We start from the raw sequence: 15944 nt of genomic DNA on the forward strand, positions 1-15944 counted from the left end.
GCATAAATACACGCCAATTAAAAGAGCCTAAAATTAATCCAAGCAATCAGGCTTCCCCTGTTTTTTCTGTTGCGGCGTCTTACTGACAGATTGAATGCCATCCATCACATCACTGCCAGTTTCTCTACTGATTAATTTACTCTGAGAGAAGGTGAAATAAATCAATGTTTTAAGAAGTGCAGGGTGGAAAATAAATCTCCATGGCAGTGGATTGGAAACAAATCGTGTGGGTATGCCAGAAAGGGAAAGCAAAACAAACAACAAGGTTCAGTGCTACAATTTGGCCCTGTACTTAAAAGTAGTATGTTAAATGAACACTTAAAGAGAACAACAATGCCACACATCAAAGAGTTTCATAGATTCACTTCTTTTTGGTAATCACTAACACTTGATAGAAAGTCTTTATAATCTGTTGCTTTTAAAAGCTTATTTTTATTTTATTTTTTATATCTAGTGTTTACTAAATACTCAGCACATATACCAATGATCTGGGTAAATTCCTTCTATTACTGTTGCTCATGTCTGACCTGCAGCACTGTCTGGATCTTGGCAGAGACGTCGGCCTGCTCGTAGAGTTTGATGCCCTCTTCGTGCGCCCCGCCCGGGCACTGCACCGCAATCTGCTGCATGTGGGCCAACACCACGCTGTGAGCCTGGGCCACTGCCTTGAACTTATCAAACAAAAGCTCCAGCAGTTCCAGCAGCAGCCTGTAGAGGGAGCCAGAGAGAGCAGAAAGGGAAGGGAGGTGATGAGAAACAAGAGGGAAGGAGAGTGGGGAGTAAAGACACGAAGAGAAGAGGGGAAGAAAGGGGGGAGATAAGGAGAATTTATGAGAACAACTACTTAATGAAAACAAAATAGATGAGATACATTTTTTACTTTTGGAACACATTTGTTTTGTAAGCAATTCACTACAGTAAATCACTTGGCCTTGGATTTCTATTCCAAGAGAGCCACCAAGGACATTCAGCTTCTGTTTAGAAATAGAAGAAAACGAGACTTAAGAGTGTATTTTCTTTTCCTATCAGCAGGAAAGACCATAGAAAGTCCCAGTGCCACAGTTTTGTTTGCCTTACCTCCAAATTCATATCATATCCGTTATAACAGCTGAGCAATACCGACGGTCGATAAACAGCATCCAGTTGTATCAAACATACAGTTTTGATACAACTGGATGTGAAAAGATTATTGTGAATCTTGCGCTTCTGCACTGCCTTAATTTTGTTTTACTTTCTCACTGCCACCAGAAGGATTTATATGTGAACGGATGCATGATGAAATTATTCATATTTGACCATATTTACAGACACAAAAAAGGTTTTAAAAAACAAATGTGTGATTGTAAAACTGCTATGTATAACATATGACTTTAAACTACAGCTGTCATGAGGAAAATAAGGGAAATAAGAGATAGCAACAGATGCTCTACCCAAAAATGAATACCGAGTGCATTTCACATTTACATCAATCAGGTGTTTCAGCTCCCTGTTTTCATTCACATAGTGCATTCAGGAGATACTCACAGCTATTTCTCCGACAGTAATAACCCAGCACCTGGACTGGCTATTGGAAAAGTAGTGAGCTGCAGAACCTGAACTCAAATGAACAGCTACTCTCATTAGTTCTAAATGGCTCTGGCTGAAGAAGAGAGCAAAGCCAAAACCGAAAAGACCTTCCACTTGATCTGAGTGCTATGCTCTGGATTGGAAACTCACAGTGGCCTCATCTACACTAATGCTTTCATACAGACTTGGCTATACCTGCTTTCTGCACAAGGACAAAGCTTTCAAAGTAAAGAGGGAACACAGGTTACATTAGTGGAGTCTGAATGAGTACACGGTGAACCCATGCCAATGAGTGTCCACTTTATTTTAGTAGAGTTATTACAGTTAATATAAATATAGTCCCACTGTTTGTTAAACACTGGTCATTTAGTACTCTCCTCTGGCATTTTAATTAGGTTTTATTTAATTGGTGGAAAGTGAGATCCGGCAAATTGTAAAGAGACAGTAAAAGTTTGCTTTCCCTAGTTCCAATATGTTACCCACTTACCCTAAGATCTAACAAAATTGTTCCTGCACCAAACCAATCAGTTTTTCCACTGATTTAATTAAGAAAAAGATTATTAGCCAGAAGTACAGCTAACCAGAGTACAACTTTAGGTTCCAAATCAGAAACGCTGTGACTGCCAAAAAAAACCTTCTTCTATTAAGTATACTCAAAAGCACCTGAGAACACACCTCATTAATACCAAGTTAAAACAAATTACCGGCGATTTAGATGATGCAAGAAAAGAACACATGCTAAAAGTTTTGTGAAGTGGCCAAGGTTTTCTGGCAAGGTATCGGGATAATGTAGAGGCAAGATGGATGTTTCACTGGGGGGCATTTTGGTTGGCTGTCTGTCACTACACTGGCAGTAGCAGCGAGTAAATGTTATTAATGGAGAGGAAAGCAGGCACAAATCACTATGAGCTATAACTCAGTGAATGGAAGATGTTCGTGAGACGAGGAGAGGAGCTGTGAAATGCCAACGAGGAGAGGTATTCTCTCTCCCTCCTCCACTCTCATGTATAAACATGAAGGACTGACAAGAACAGGGATCAGCAGTGAGAGCACCAACTTTCAGAAATTGACAAACAATGTCTGGTCATGTATACGCAGAGGTGGACAAGCACAAAATGTATGGCTCCGACCTTGTCACCACTTCTTTATGTTCAATTTCTAAGCGCACTTCAACAGTACCCCTACCCCACACACACACACACACACACACACACACACACACACACACACACACACACACACACACACACACACACGAAGTGTAGACAGCCCAGTCCTCCTCATTATCTCCCAGTGGAGGCCATCCTAATCCATATTGTCTGTTCTTAGAGGCTTGTTCTCATTTCCCCTCAGGATCGAAGCGCACACATACACAGACTAACTGACCAACATTTCATCTGTGTGTGTTTTTAATTTTGGGATGACAACGATAGTGTCCATATTAGATTATCATTAGGTAGGCTGTCAGCCACAGAGAATGAAATACCAGTAGAAAAGGAGCCTGCAGAGTGTTTGCAGAACCACTTTTGAAATATTAAATGTGCCATCCTGCTGTCAAACATTAATCCACAGAGTATAAACACATTCACACACATTTGTCCCTCAGACGTGTCCAAAGACCATTCTACTGAACAGGCAGAGTACAAGAGAGACAAGCAATCAATCTCGTGATCAATGTGCTTCTCTTGTTTTTAAATTGGATTTAAAATACTTAGCCTTTTATCTTATTGTTCTTTGGTCATTGAAGCATTTATTTAAGGGATTCAGGGGATTCAGAATCTCTTGCATACAAAAAAACAAAAGCAAAAAAGAAATAAGGCTCTGTTTTTCTAATGCAAAATGAAAAACAGGGAATTCAACAAGTCTGATTGTGATGTAAATTAAACTGGACTGCTCACAGATCAGTGGTGCATGCTAATAACTTTGGCACATGAAGTAGGAACCTAAATGGAATATCTTACTATAAGTCAAATGTAGCGAAAGGAGTTGGAAATAAAAATGCACTTCAATGATCACAGAGGACACAAATGAGAACATAAACCTCCAAGAGTTAAGCCACACACCGCCGCATATGCTGTAAAGTGCTTAAGTGTTGCCTGCTAGTCCGCAGTGCTATAAAATATGGTGTGCAATATGCGAGACCATTGTTCCCTACAAGTGGTACACTGGTTGGAGTTTCCATAGCAACAAGCCTCGACTTTAAATTGAAGTGAACATAGGCAGAACTAGGTGTGTATGCATCCAAGTACAAACACACACACACAGACCTCTAAGTGTTTGCCCGGATGCAAACGCTCTGACTCGAATACAGTGTTAAGCGCTCACACACATACGCACACGCAGGCAATTTTAAAACAATCTGTAAGGAGTAGAGCTGGCAATGAGCTACACGGTGGCCTGTTACATTGAGGTCAGATGAGATTCGGCAGGCAACTGGAGAGGGAAGGCAGACGAGGCCTGAGAGAACATCCCTGACAGAAAACAAGACGTTCCTCTTAAATGGTTCAGGATCAGTGGACTGAGACCTGCGTTTCCCAAGTCTGCCCACTGCATGTGTATGTCTGCAGGAGCTGATGTGACTGCTTTTAAAATGGAGCAGTCCTCTACAGCAGGTGGGAAGTTGTTTGTGTGTGTGTGTGTGTGTGTGTGTGTGTGTGTATGGGTGTGTTTAACCATGACTTGTCTGGGTTTAAAGCAGCAGAGTAACTGTTTTCATGGTCTGAAGCAGGTGTGCTTGCAGTCCTAGCCTTTGCTGTGTTTCATACATGATTGACTGTCTGACTATGAACACCGTGGGACTGCATTCAAAACATGTTGTCTACTGCCTTGACGGGAAGCTCTCAACATACCTAAGTGACTAATGAAAGCTTATGAAAACATATACATATATATTCCCCCAACGGAACTCCGCGCCCCCAGAAATTCAAGTTTTTTGGGTTTTTTTCTTGCCTTGTGCATTCACCACTGTTTCGCTCCCGGACACACGCCTAAAGTCACCCCCCTGTGGCAGCATTTGTTTTTAATACAGGTAGATCACTTGGACCTGGTCATTTCAAAAGTAGCTCATAAGCCCAAACAGTGTGGGCACCCCTGCTGTAGACTATACTGTAATGTACACGTAGTAAAATAACCGTCAATTTTTATACCATGGTATAGCGTGAAACATTATGATTTCAAGAAGATGGCTTTCATCTTTCCGCAGAACTGTTTAGTTTCCAATTCATGGCTATCTGCTAACTGCCTCTCCTATTCCCTTTTCATTTACTATCTTTTATTAACCTCCAGTATTCTCCATTTCTCCAGTGCCTTCCTCCTTCAATGTGTGTTTCCTTATCCACCCAGTCTCATTACTGTACCTTGGCTGACTCTCCTGGGCCAAGTTTTCTCCTCTCTGGTAAGCATGGTCTGCGATCTGAGTGGTGGACCTCTTGACAATCTGTTTCAGCTCAGGTTCCAGCCGCTCCATTATGGCTTTGATGGTCTCAGGGATTTTCTTCAACTTGGCCAGAGCCTGAAGAAAAAGGATGATACAAGAAGCAATAACTCAGAGTCACTGAAACACAGCACAGAAGGGTGGATGTAACATAAGGGAGGTGTGACATTAGCAGTGTGTGTAATGTTCAGTACTGTTCATGTACGTACCTTGATGAGGATGCCCATGAACCCAGCACTGTTCTCCTCTGGATCCACCTCAGGGAGATCCGCTTGGTTCAACTCCCGCACATCCTGCTGCAGCTCACGCACTAAAGAAAGTAGATACATACACATAGGTTAGAACGTACTGAAAGTGCTTACAAAGTATAGTTACGGACAAAGGGATCCAATTCTTTTAATAATGGACCGTTGTAAAAAGACAATGACAACAGAGAGAAATGAAAAGTCCACACACTGTTTTGCTTGGACATGAACATTTATAAACCAATTGTTGTCCATCTTCATGTTGGGTGTTTGGAGCCGCAGTGTTCTGAAGACATGAAAGACTTTGGAGACGTGCCATGTCACCTCGTCAAACAAACATCTCAAATCTACATATTAACCAAGATTCAACTGTCACCTTTTTAATATCACTATATTAACATATAACAACTTTCTCTTTTAAAAACACACACACGTGAACCTATCATCCTCCCCCTATTCATGCTCTTTCCATCTGACTTTGCCACATTAGTGGCTAAATTGAGAGTGGCAGCATCGAATGATGCTCTAATTTCCATTAGATGGTGCGTCCCTATTCCCCATCAGAGCACGTTAAGAGAGTTAATGTTTAAGGCAAGTTAATGGACTTTGGTTGTATTTCCTCTTTTCCCCCATTGAAACTGTAGCTTGTGTCATAATTATGACAATTACTAGCTACAAATGAGGTGCTCTAATGCTATTAGACAAAATGGCAAGCTAGGCCATTGATGGAAGCTGGCTGCTGTGTCGTGACCGCAGTTGTTAGCATGACGGTGTATGGGCACTTACTGCCTGGCGGTAGCTAATTGCCAGTGTTCTCTTTGCATAATGTGGGGAAAACTGTGGTTTAGATTTTACTTTTAAGTCTACAGGGTGGACGAATTGAATGGATATTTCTGATATGTTAGTGGTAATTCGTACATTTGTGTGTGCGTTTGTGTGAGATAGACAGAGAAAGAGAACGACAGTTTAATTAAACAACCACTGGATGGAATATAAATGTTGCCCGCATCGTAGCTTTCAGGGAAACCTTGCTTTTCTGGAGCCAATCATATGCTAAAATGTTATATCCCAAGGGATAGGTAAGGTAGCAGCAGGAATAAGCTAATATGCGTGAGTGGTATGGACAGGATTGTGTATGGTTCCATGGCATCCACAGAGCTAAAAACAAACCGTGAGTTGCTAACTTACAACGCCAAGAGTGGGTGGTGAAAAAAGTGCCAGGCTTAATATAAAAACTCAGAAATACCAAGGGAGCACCAAGTTATTGCAAGATTAACTTTTTTCATTATCTTCTTGTTTGCGTTCCTCTGTTCTCTGCCTGGAAGGAATGCAGTGCTGACTCTACGCCCCAACAACCAAGAGAGAATTCATGCTTTCCTGAATACAGTTATAGTCCGCATTATCAGTCCCTGTTAAAGCGCTGGTTACCAGTTTGTGCGTAATGAATGCTGTTCCCCTGCTGTGAAGACAGAGATGCTGCATGACTAATGGTACAGATAGGGGGGACAAGATGATTATAATGTTAGCGTGGGAGATGTATATTATGATCATAGTTGAAGATATTATGACATATACTGCAATGAGAGAAATGTGGGTATGTTACAGTGTGCAAAATTGTGTGTGTATGTGCAAAAAGCAGAATGTTTATTCCATTGTACCATAGTTTGGATCAGCAGTTTCTCTGCTTCTCTGTGCATTCCTGTGTAATACTGTGTAGTGTGTGTGTGTGTGTGTGTGTGTGTGTGTGTGTGTAGGGTTGGCAATACACCCGTAATGACATGCAAATGGATGTAAGCTAATGACTTCATTATCACTAAGGATATCAGCACAGAGGACGTAAAATTGCAAGCTGAAATCCACACACAACAACACTGCTTTGTTGATGTGTTTATCTCTATAGTTCTCCAAATGTATGCAATTTTAATGGAGAGCAAGCCATAGAACAAATGTTGTTGTTTTTTCTTGAAACACCCTCTTAAAATCCACAGTTCTTTTTGCATCTCATTTCCTTCACATAATCTTCTTGCCTTTTAGCCAAGTCACCAACCATTATTCCCTCTTACTTCCCCTTTCTAATATGATCTAAAGACCGTACCGCTGCTGGATCCAGGTGTGCTGAACTGTGATGAGTCCAAAAGCTTGCGTGGGGTGGACATGCTGCTGACATCCAACACAGGCATTGGAGATGCGTCTTTAGCCGCGGAGCTGTGAAGAGAAAACAAATCCAGGGACAGTGATTATTAAGTTAAACTAAGTCAAGTTACTGACTATTATGCATAGAAATAAGATATATTGCAGCTGTGTGAGAGGAATAGGCTCAAATTAACTCCAAAAATCTGGAGTAATAGCTTGCTATACACATATAAAAGTTTAGTATGCGCAGAAATGCACCCACTAACCTGGCCTTCTCTCAAAGAAAACTGTTAGAACAAAAAAAGCCCTGCATCTCTGGGTAGGATTGGTGCTGCTTTCCAATGAGCCATTTATCACGCCTTAAGCCGGAGGTGGAAGCAATCCAGGTTCTTTAAGTTGGGCAGTATAAACACAGTGTGTCTGCTAAGTGAGTGGGGTGTATGGAGGCTGGCTTGTTGTTAGAGGCGACCCAATACAGGAAGGCCAGGACCTGTCACTGGCTGACCCTCAGTAATAAATCACTGTACCTCACCAAACCACCGGCACCATAATTACTGCACCCCACACACACACACACACGCATGTAAAAAGCACAAACAACACTTATGCTGAATGCCATCCACAAAACACAGCAGCATCAACAGCGTGTTTGAAGCCATTGTGCCGCATTATCCCTAATAAGTTATGCGGCCGCATCATGGAACTAAGAAACTGGCCCTTGGGTCACGGAGGCAGAGCTTAAGTTATTCTCCTAGTGGCTGCAAAACTTCATCATTTGAAGCATCTCGGGTGTCACACAGAAACTCCATATGTTTAATACTCTCAGCGTATTTATTCACTGCTAGTAATTGGCAACTGACATGTTCTCCAAGTTTAAACCTATCATGACTCCAGGTGCATACCTCCCAATGCCCTACGAGTGAATTAGTGATGTTTGGCTCTGTACAATAAATGATGTGTTATTTGTCTGTTTCTTTGGAACTTCACAGCACAAAGAACAAACATTAAGAAGTAGAGCAACAAGTTATACAGGGTCTAATTGTTTTTTGTCAGTAATTGGCTTGGTTTCCAACAATAAATAATTGGAAAGTTGTCCCAGCAATGGAATAACTCATACTGAATACACATCTATAAAGTCAAACCTTTTCAAAGAAGGAAGCACTTTGAAGGCTATATTTTCTTTCACTACATAATAGGCAAACAAGAAAGGCTTTTGGGTGCTCAAACCAAACAAACTGGCTCAAAGATTTATTTTTTAACAGACAATGACTTTGTTTGACCTCACTTCCTCTGTCTAAATTAAATCATTTCAATGTTTGTTGTGTGTGGACTCATAAAACAATAACCACAGCTTTGTCAAATCTTATAGGGATGTTAATAAAGGAAACAAAACTAAATGTTGTCTACCTACTGTTTCTCAAAGTTAGACGGTTATGTTTTTGACCACTAATCGTGCTACTGTGCAAAACACTCTAAGTTCTTGCACCAGAGCAGAAGCAATAATAAAACCCCAAATCCCCCAAAGTGGTAATCATAAGAAATATAAGGGAAACTGGAGCTTACCCTAGAAGACGAGCAGCATTTTTGTCCTTGTTCTTGTGTCCCAGGCGACTTGTGGACTTGATGTAGAGGTGTCGGTGCAGCTCATCAATGAGTACAAGATGGATGTTGAGCTTCTTGCTGTGAAGCTCCAGGCGCAGATCTCCCAGCCCCTCCACCTGCAGCAGGGGCCCTTCCAAGGACTCCACGGCTGACACCTGCATATGACAACATACCAACCAATCCCAGGTTATCCTTAAAGATTCATAGTCTCTTTTTTGCTTCTGGCATTTGCCATTACTGGATAGCCCACAGTAGAAAGCCACGGAAAAGACATGTACAGCAAAGAAAAGAGAGAGAGAGAGAGAGAGAGAGAGAGAGAGAGAGAGAGAGAGAGATCATATTCAATATTTACCCAACACAAACTGCATAAGGGCTATGAAGAGACAAGAGATTTAATATATCATACCACTAACCTGTGGTTAGTATTTCTCTGTATGGTGTTTAATGGTAATATGATAGTAATGACAGTCAGATTGGCCTGTCAGACCAGCTTCACATCATTCCATTTGATATTACACCTCCAACTTCTGATGTAAATCAAGAAACCCAATGATTACCCATGAAGATCATGGAAGTCCATCATCTTCATGAATATGTTCAACAAACAGTATCAGCTCCTCCTCTCGGGCAGACGGTACAGGGTTCCCTAAGCAGGCACCACTGTTTCAAACATTCCTCTGTGCCTACGACTATACATAGTATTATGTGCAATATATTAAAAATAATGAAGAGTCTCCTCAGGCCCTCCTGAGTCATGCTCTTTATTTCTCTAAAGTCTCCCTTCCTCCGTTTTCATTAGCAGCAGCAGCAGTTGTGGAATGTTTGCAATTAATAAATCTTCATGCCATTAAATAAAATGTGCCAGTCCCTATGTGTGTGCATTACTGTGTGTATCCCAAGGGCACTAATGGCCAGATGATAGCGCAGCGAAGAATATTTGCATGGCCAGGGCAAGCCAGAAGGGAATGGGTAGCGGGTGGGAGAGGGGGGCACTGGGAAGGGTGCATGGGTCAAGTGTGTGTTGATGCAAATGTGAGCCACATTAGTGACAAGATGAGCTAATGCGCTGCATGATCAGCTCCCTTTTGGTTTAATAGAATAACTCGGCATGCCTGCAAGGCTTTGCGTGTCCTGCTTGTGTGTGTACACACCTCCCAGATGTGTCTATGTATGATTATATGTGTGTTTTTGTGAAATCATTTAACACTTATGTGGCTGTGTGTGTGGGGGGTGGGGGGGGGGGATATCTCATTACCATTGGGCTGGGATGACAGAGGAAGGGTGGTTAACAACATTAGGGGGTTGGGCCTGTCAGCTTAATGAGGGATATGAAGCCTCTAGTGAATTTTCTTGGGAGCAAGAGGGAGAGGAGAGGAGAGGAGAGGAGAGGAGAGGAGAGGAGAGGAGAGGAGAGGAGAGGAGAGGAGAGGAGAGGAGAAGTATGACAGCTTATCACTAAGCTCTGAGCACCAAGGGGGGTATCAGCAGTTGTATGTGTGTGCACCTGGGTTTTGTGACACTACAGGAACAAGGGGAATGAGAGAAGATATAGGAGAGGAGAGGACTTTTTCTGGAACCAAAGCCAGACTCATTTTTAACCAAACCCATGGGGTCTAAGACTGCCATTCAATAGCAGACAGAGAGCATAGTCTGAATTCTAATTGTCAACCCTTAGAGATAAAGCTCACATAACACGCACGCACACGATGATATGGAGAGCGAGACACATTGAAGGAGCGATAGAGAGGCTAGGAAGTATTTCTGGCTAGTCTACCCTTGCCACACCACACAGCAAATATAATAACAAAGATATACTGAATGAGTCTGTAAGGACAAAACATTTTGTAACTGTTTAGTAAAGAAAGAATGAAAGAGGAAGAGAAATAAGGAGTATAAGAGGCAAGAGAAGAGGCAACAGAAGGCGCATGTGAAAACCAAGGAGACGTTAATCTGACAGATGAGTGCTGTAATGAGTGACAGCATGGTGGGAATAAACACTTCAGGGACTCTCAGAGAAGTGACACAGGCAGTATGACGTTACAGACACGGAGTGAGTGTGTCGAGGCAGTATACAGTGAGATAATGCAGAGAACACTGCAAAAAAGGTCTTAAAGAATTCATATAACCTTTTCTCATTCTGTCTGACAATCATATTTTTCTCTCAGTCGGGTGATATTTTTCCTTTGGCCAATTTCAAGTGCAACTTTAGTTTCTATTGTTTGTAATTCACAACTTTTTATTTTAAACAAGTTTACATTGAATTAATTGGCTATTATGAGTTAACAATACACCAATGTTTCTCACAAAGCCATTAATCTACTTGCTCAACAGCAACATACACTGAACCAGCTGTTTGACCTCCGAGTATCCAGCATGTATCGACAGTAATTCACCTTATTGCAAGTTGTCAGTTTTAGCTCGCAAACTTAATTAAGTCCATAATGTCAAAAGTGCAGAAACTTCAAAAATGAATATAGAAGGTTGGTGGACTTCTTTGTCACAAACTAACAAAATATGCTTTTTCAAGGATGCCATTTTGCCATTTTATAAATCATAACTAACTCCTCTACTTTAGCTTAAATGTGGGTAACAGACTTTGAACTTTCCACAACCTTTCAAAACACGCTGTACTGACTGAGCACAGGTTGAATGAAGTTCCACTCCTTTCCACCCCCACAGAGAGGATCTTTCATGGTCTTTTGGGCATACCATCATCCCTCTTTTTTCCTCCTCCTCAGTTAACCCTAGTCTAGCAACCGAATTATTACCAAAGAATGAAGGAAGATGCGTGGGTGTGACAGAGAAGCAAGAGGGGAAGTAAAAGGAAAGGAGCAGAGGGATCACAGAGCCTGGTCGTCCTCAATACCATCCTCCAGCTCCCCTGCCGAGCATACTGCAAAACACACATCAAAAGAACAGGAGTGCACGCAAACACCACACCTGCAACATCCTCACTGCACTTAGATGATGTTCTCTTGAAGTAAAAGAGTTGCACCTACTGGACTGTTCAAGGCTAGAAAACAATTCTTTAGAAGGATGACAGGTGCCAGGAAATCAATCTTAGCATTACCACTTCACAGACACTGGTGTTTATGTATGTGTACTGTGCACACCATGGGTCTCAGAAGTGCGGTTCTGCCTCGGTATTGCCTCTAATGCATTTACATTATATTAATGTGGCTTTTCCACAACTTCAAAAACACGACAACAATCAGTTCCTATTTCCATTTCTCACTTTCTTCAAATCGCTTACCATTACCTATTTGGAAACATCATTCACGCATCATTTTTTTTTTGTCCTTCTCTCCGTCTGCCTCCTATCTAACCGAAAACCGTGCAGCCCACACACACACACACACAAAGATGCTCCTGTACAACCACGTCTCTGGCCATTGTTAGTCTACTCACCAGCATATCTGTGGCATGAAGGTAGTGCTTGCTTGCCATATAGGCCTCCAGCCGCTGAGGCACCTGCTTGATGCTTTCGATTTCATCCAGCAGCTGGAGGACGTGCTTGTGCTCGATGCCCTCTATCCACAGCTTCCTCAGCTCATCCCTTTTGCAGTGGAGCAGCATCTTACAAGACAGGAGGTTCTCCTTCACCTGCAGAGTGAGTTGAAATCAAAAAAGTAAGACACAATACATTTTTTGGTGCTTCAGTACAAATACATCAAGGCATTTTGGGAGTGTAGATTAATTACTAAAAAATACTGAAAAGGTATTAGAAGAAAGAACCATACATGCGTCTTTAAAAAATAATAAATAATAAAGTCAAATTCTTTACATGAATACTTATTTGGGGTTAAATTTGTGCTTTAGTACATAAGTACCTTGAAATAATTGGCAATTACATTAAAAGCCCTGCACACCTACACAGGTGTTTCCACTTCTGGCTGATTAGCTTAGCTGATTTGAGGGTGGTCAGAGCTATGCTGGGAGATGTCAGAGGTTAAAAAGGAAGAAAAAAACATACCCACACAGCAAATAGGCCTTTTTGTGACATGTTGCATATTTTGCCAAATCTGTATTGGCTTGCTTGAGGCGTTGACCTCCACATTCTTTATGTTTTTCAAGTGTGCTAGAGAAATGTATGTCCGGAGGCAAAGGATTCTTACTTCAGCTGACGAGTTTTAAGTAGTTTTCTTCTTGGGTGAACAGGATTTGTGTTAATTAAGTCAGTCTTTCAGTCTTCGACAATAACAAAAGCCTAAAAACTGAGATAATAAACCATTTTCATGTATGACGAGACTAATGAAAATGAATGAAAAACGTGTTTTGTTTTTAATTACACAGCACTGCTCTGAAATCCATCGGAGACAACATAAGCATGAATTCTAGTAATGGTTTTCAAACACTCTCCAGTGTCCATTTTGGTTTACAAGTCTCTAATTCCTACCTGTTTGATCTTGTTGCGGGAGCTGGTGATGCGCTCGGTGATGCTCTGGTAGGTCCTGATGGCGGTGGTAAGTTCGGCATAATGCTGAACAATCAGCACATCTAAATCCCTGTCGCATGTCTCAAAGGCCTCTTCCAGACGACCCTTCTCCGTCTCCCTGTCCTGCACATCATCACTGCTGGACAGAGTCCTGCATTGGAGATAGAATTGAACTAATTAACTAAATCCACAACATGAGTCTGAGTGAAGCATCAACGTTGGAGTCGAGAGCAGAGACCCTCAGGAAATTACTGAGTTTGAGCTAAATAGGAGCTTACATAAGGCACTTGAAGGCAGCATAAGGTAGAAGTACAAACTGAGGTATGCCAACATACCCCTGCAGTATGGCAACATACCCCTGCAGTATGGCAACATACCCCTGCAGTATGGCAACATGAACATGCATGCTATAACAAATTGATCTAACAGTAGCATAAGTAGTGACATTGTCAAATATAGCATCTTTTCACATAATCGGCAGAAATACTCATTTGATCCTACTAGTAAAAAAAATGTATCCTTTATTTACATTTGTAAATTAAACCATTTATTGTATTACACACTGAGAACCCATTGGAGCACTTACAGGTCCCCGTGTATATTCCTGGCCTCCACTCTATTTTAATCATTTTCATGTACATGTCTGTCTCTCCAAACGAGTTTTACAAGAGGAAGTCATGTTTTGAAACAGTTCATTAGTTGGTTGCAGGGGTCACAGTGAGGTCACCTTAACTTAATTGCAGTGTGCTTCACATGTAATTTATCTTTTCTATATTGTAAAGTTTTTAGTGAGTCCATAAGTCTCTGTGCTCTTACGAAATAAACTCAAGTCAAACGTTCAAAGTCTTAGCAAACAGTTGCTAAACAATCCAAAGTACATCACGCAAAAACATTTTACTTCCAATTGTTAAGATATTTTAACACATTTTCATTTGTGACACGAATAATCGATGAGCATCTAATTGTGGGAGCCACACACAGTGTCCACGATTTAACCATTACGTCTGCTTCAGGAATAAATAAAAACCACTGTTAATATTAACAGACATATAACTACTAACGTTAATGAAAATAGCAAAGCCGTGAGCTTTCATTTCTTACAAATAATCAACAATACAGGGAGGATGTTGCTAACGTAGCTTTAGCATAAAAGCTAGCTGTCAATCAGTGTCTGAGAGCAAATGCGAGCAGAATTCAAGACTTGTCTGACGTTTTACCAGCACCGTATAGTTCATATAAAGAATGTGACAAACCTTACCTTATGACAGAGATAAGAAGACCAGAAGGGTCTTTGTTTTTGCTAACTGCACTCCTGTATCTCCCTGTCTCAGCTGCCATTTTTCCAGCTGCGGCACCCAAACAGGAAGACAGAAGCGCGAGGTTACAGGAAGGAAGGTATTCTGGGAGTTGTAGTTTGAACAAGGAAATAAGGTCTGCCGTCAGAGTTTCTCATTTTCTCTGACTTCTGCTTTGGTCACGGTCTCATTTTGAAACGTATGGTGTAACAATGACATAGGCCATAAAATAAATAATGAATTAAAGAAAATGTTTGGTAGATAAATTGTCTAAATATTATATTTGTGTGTTTTTTTTAATGTAAACCGGTAAAACAATTTACGTTCTAAGCAACTGAAAGTCAACACTTAAACATCATACAATCACAATTCACAGTTAGTATCTTTAGGTCTATTTTATACAAATCAGCCATTCAAATAATCCCATTTTAGATTATGTCAACTGTGTATGGTTAATTAGTCTCCATCAACATGGATCTCCATAATCTAGGTTACAAATATGTTTCATGGCATACATTCAGTATGTGGTGCACAATGGTACAGATACTGGTCCTGGATGCTGTGTGGTTTGATGATGCAGAATAAGATGATACTTTATGTTTTATAGTTATATTTTAAGTATTTATTTTCTATACAATACAAGTATCACAATAGGAAAAAGTGTTTCATTGTCAACATTTTCAATCCAGTCCTCATGAGACTGATAAAGGAAAGGCTGAGCAGAGAAGAAAGGAGAGAGACAGTGTGTGTCAGTGAGTTAATAGCCTCCCCCATTTAGAACATATAGTGCTGGATTTGGCAGGAATCTCCTGCGTTGTATCTCTGACAATCTCTGCTGTACCAATGAAAATGGGAGAAGGCATTGATTCAGGACCAAAGGGGGTCGATTCCCAGCAGCCTCGGCCCTGATTGATGCACTGGTGGACTGAGGAGATAACATTGTGGGTGATCTTGGTGCAAAAAAAGAAACAATCGCTGTGTCATGCGGGAGCCACAGTTTTTCTTAGCCTAGCTTCCTAGGTCCAAGTTTAATTTTGAAGTTCTTATCACCTTACCCTGCAGCCCATGTCCCATCAGTCCACCTAATCTGCAGAGCTTCTTTTCTCCAATAACGCAGCACCAAGGTTATTTCTTTCAGCTTGATGTGTGTTTGGACAGTAAGTGATTGCTTTGACTGACTGACCTGTGTGTGGATTAACTACAAAGGCAACAAGGTCTTTGTAGGACATGCCTTT

General features: G+C 41.2%; 1 protein-coding gene across 1 annotated transcript in view; it reads right to left on the reverse strand.

Moving 5' to 3' along the window:
* The window catches only part of exoc4 (exocyst complex component 4), a 102548-nt gene extending 87796 nt beyond the window's left edge, over positions 1-14752 (reverse strand). The window contains exons 1-8 of the mRNA XM_029462154.1: positions 14673-14752; positions 13376-13565; positions 12388-12582; positions 8941-9134; positions 7340-7449; positions 5209-5309; positions 4923-5077; positions 528-708 (exon numbers count right to left, since the gene is read on the reverse strand). Coding sequence (XP_029318014.1) covers positions 528-708; positions 4923-5077; positions 5209-5309; positions 7340-7449; positions 8941-9134; positions 12388-12582; positions 13376-13565; positions 14673-14752 — 1206 coding nt within the window. The remainder of the gene's footprint in view (positions 1-527; positions 709-4922; positions 5078-5208; positions 5310-7339; positions 7450-8940; positions 9135-12387; positions 12583-13375; positions 13566-14672) is intronic.
* Positions 14753-15944: the final 1192 nt, after the last annotated feature.

The sequence above is a fragment of the Cottoperca gobio genome, chromosome 23 (genome assembly GCF_900634415.1).
Source record: "Cottoperca gobio chromosome 23, fCotGob3.1, whole genome shotgun sequence".
NCBI classification, from domain to species: domain Eukaryota; kingdom Metazoa; phylum Chordata; class Actinopteri; order Perciformes; family Bovichtidae; genus Cottoperca; species Cottoperca gobio.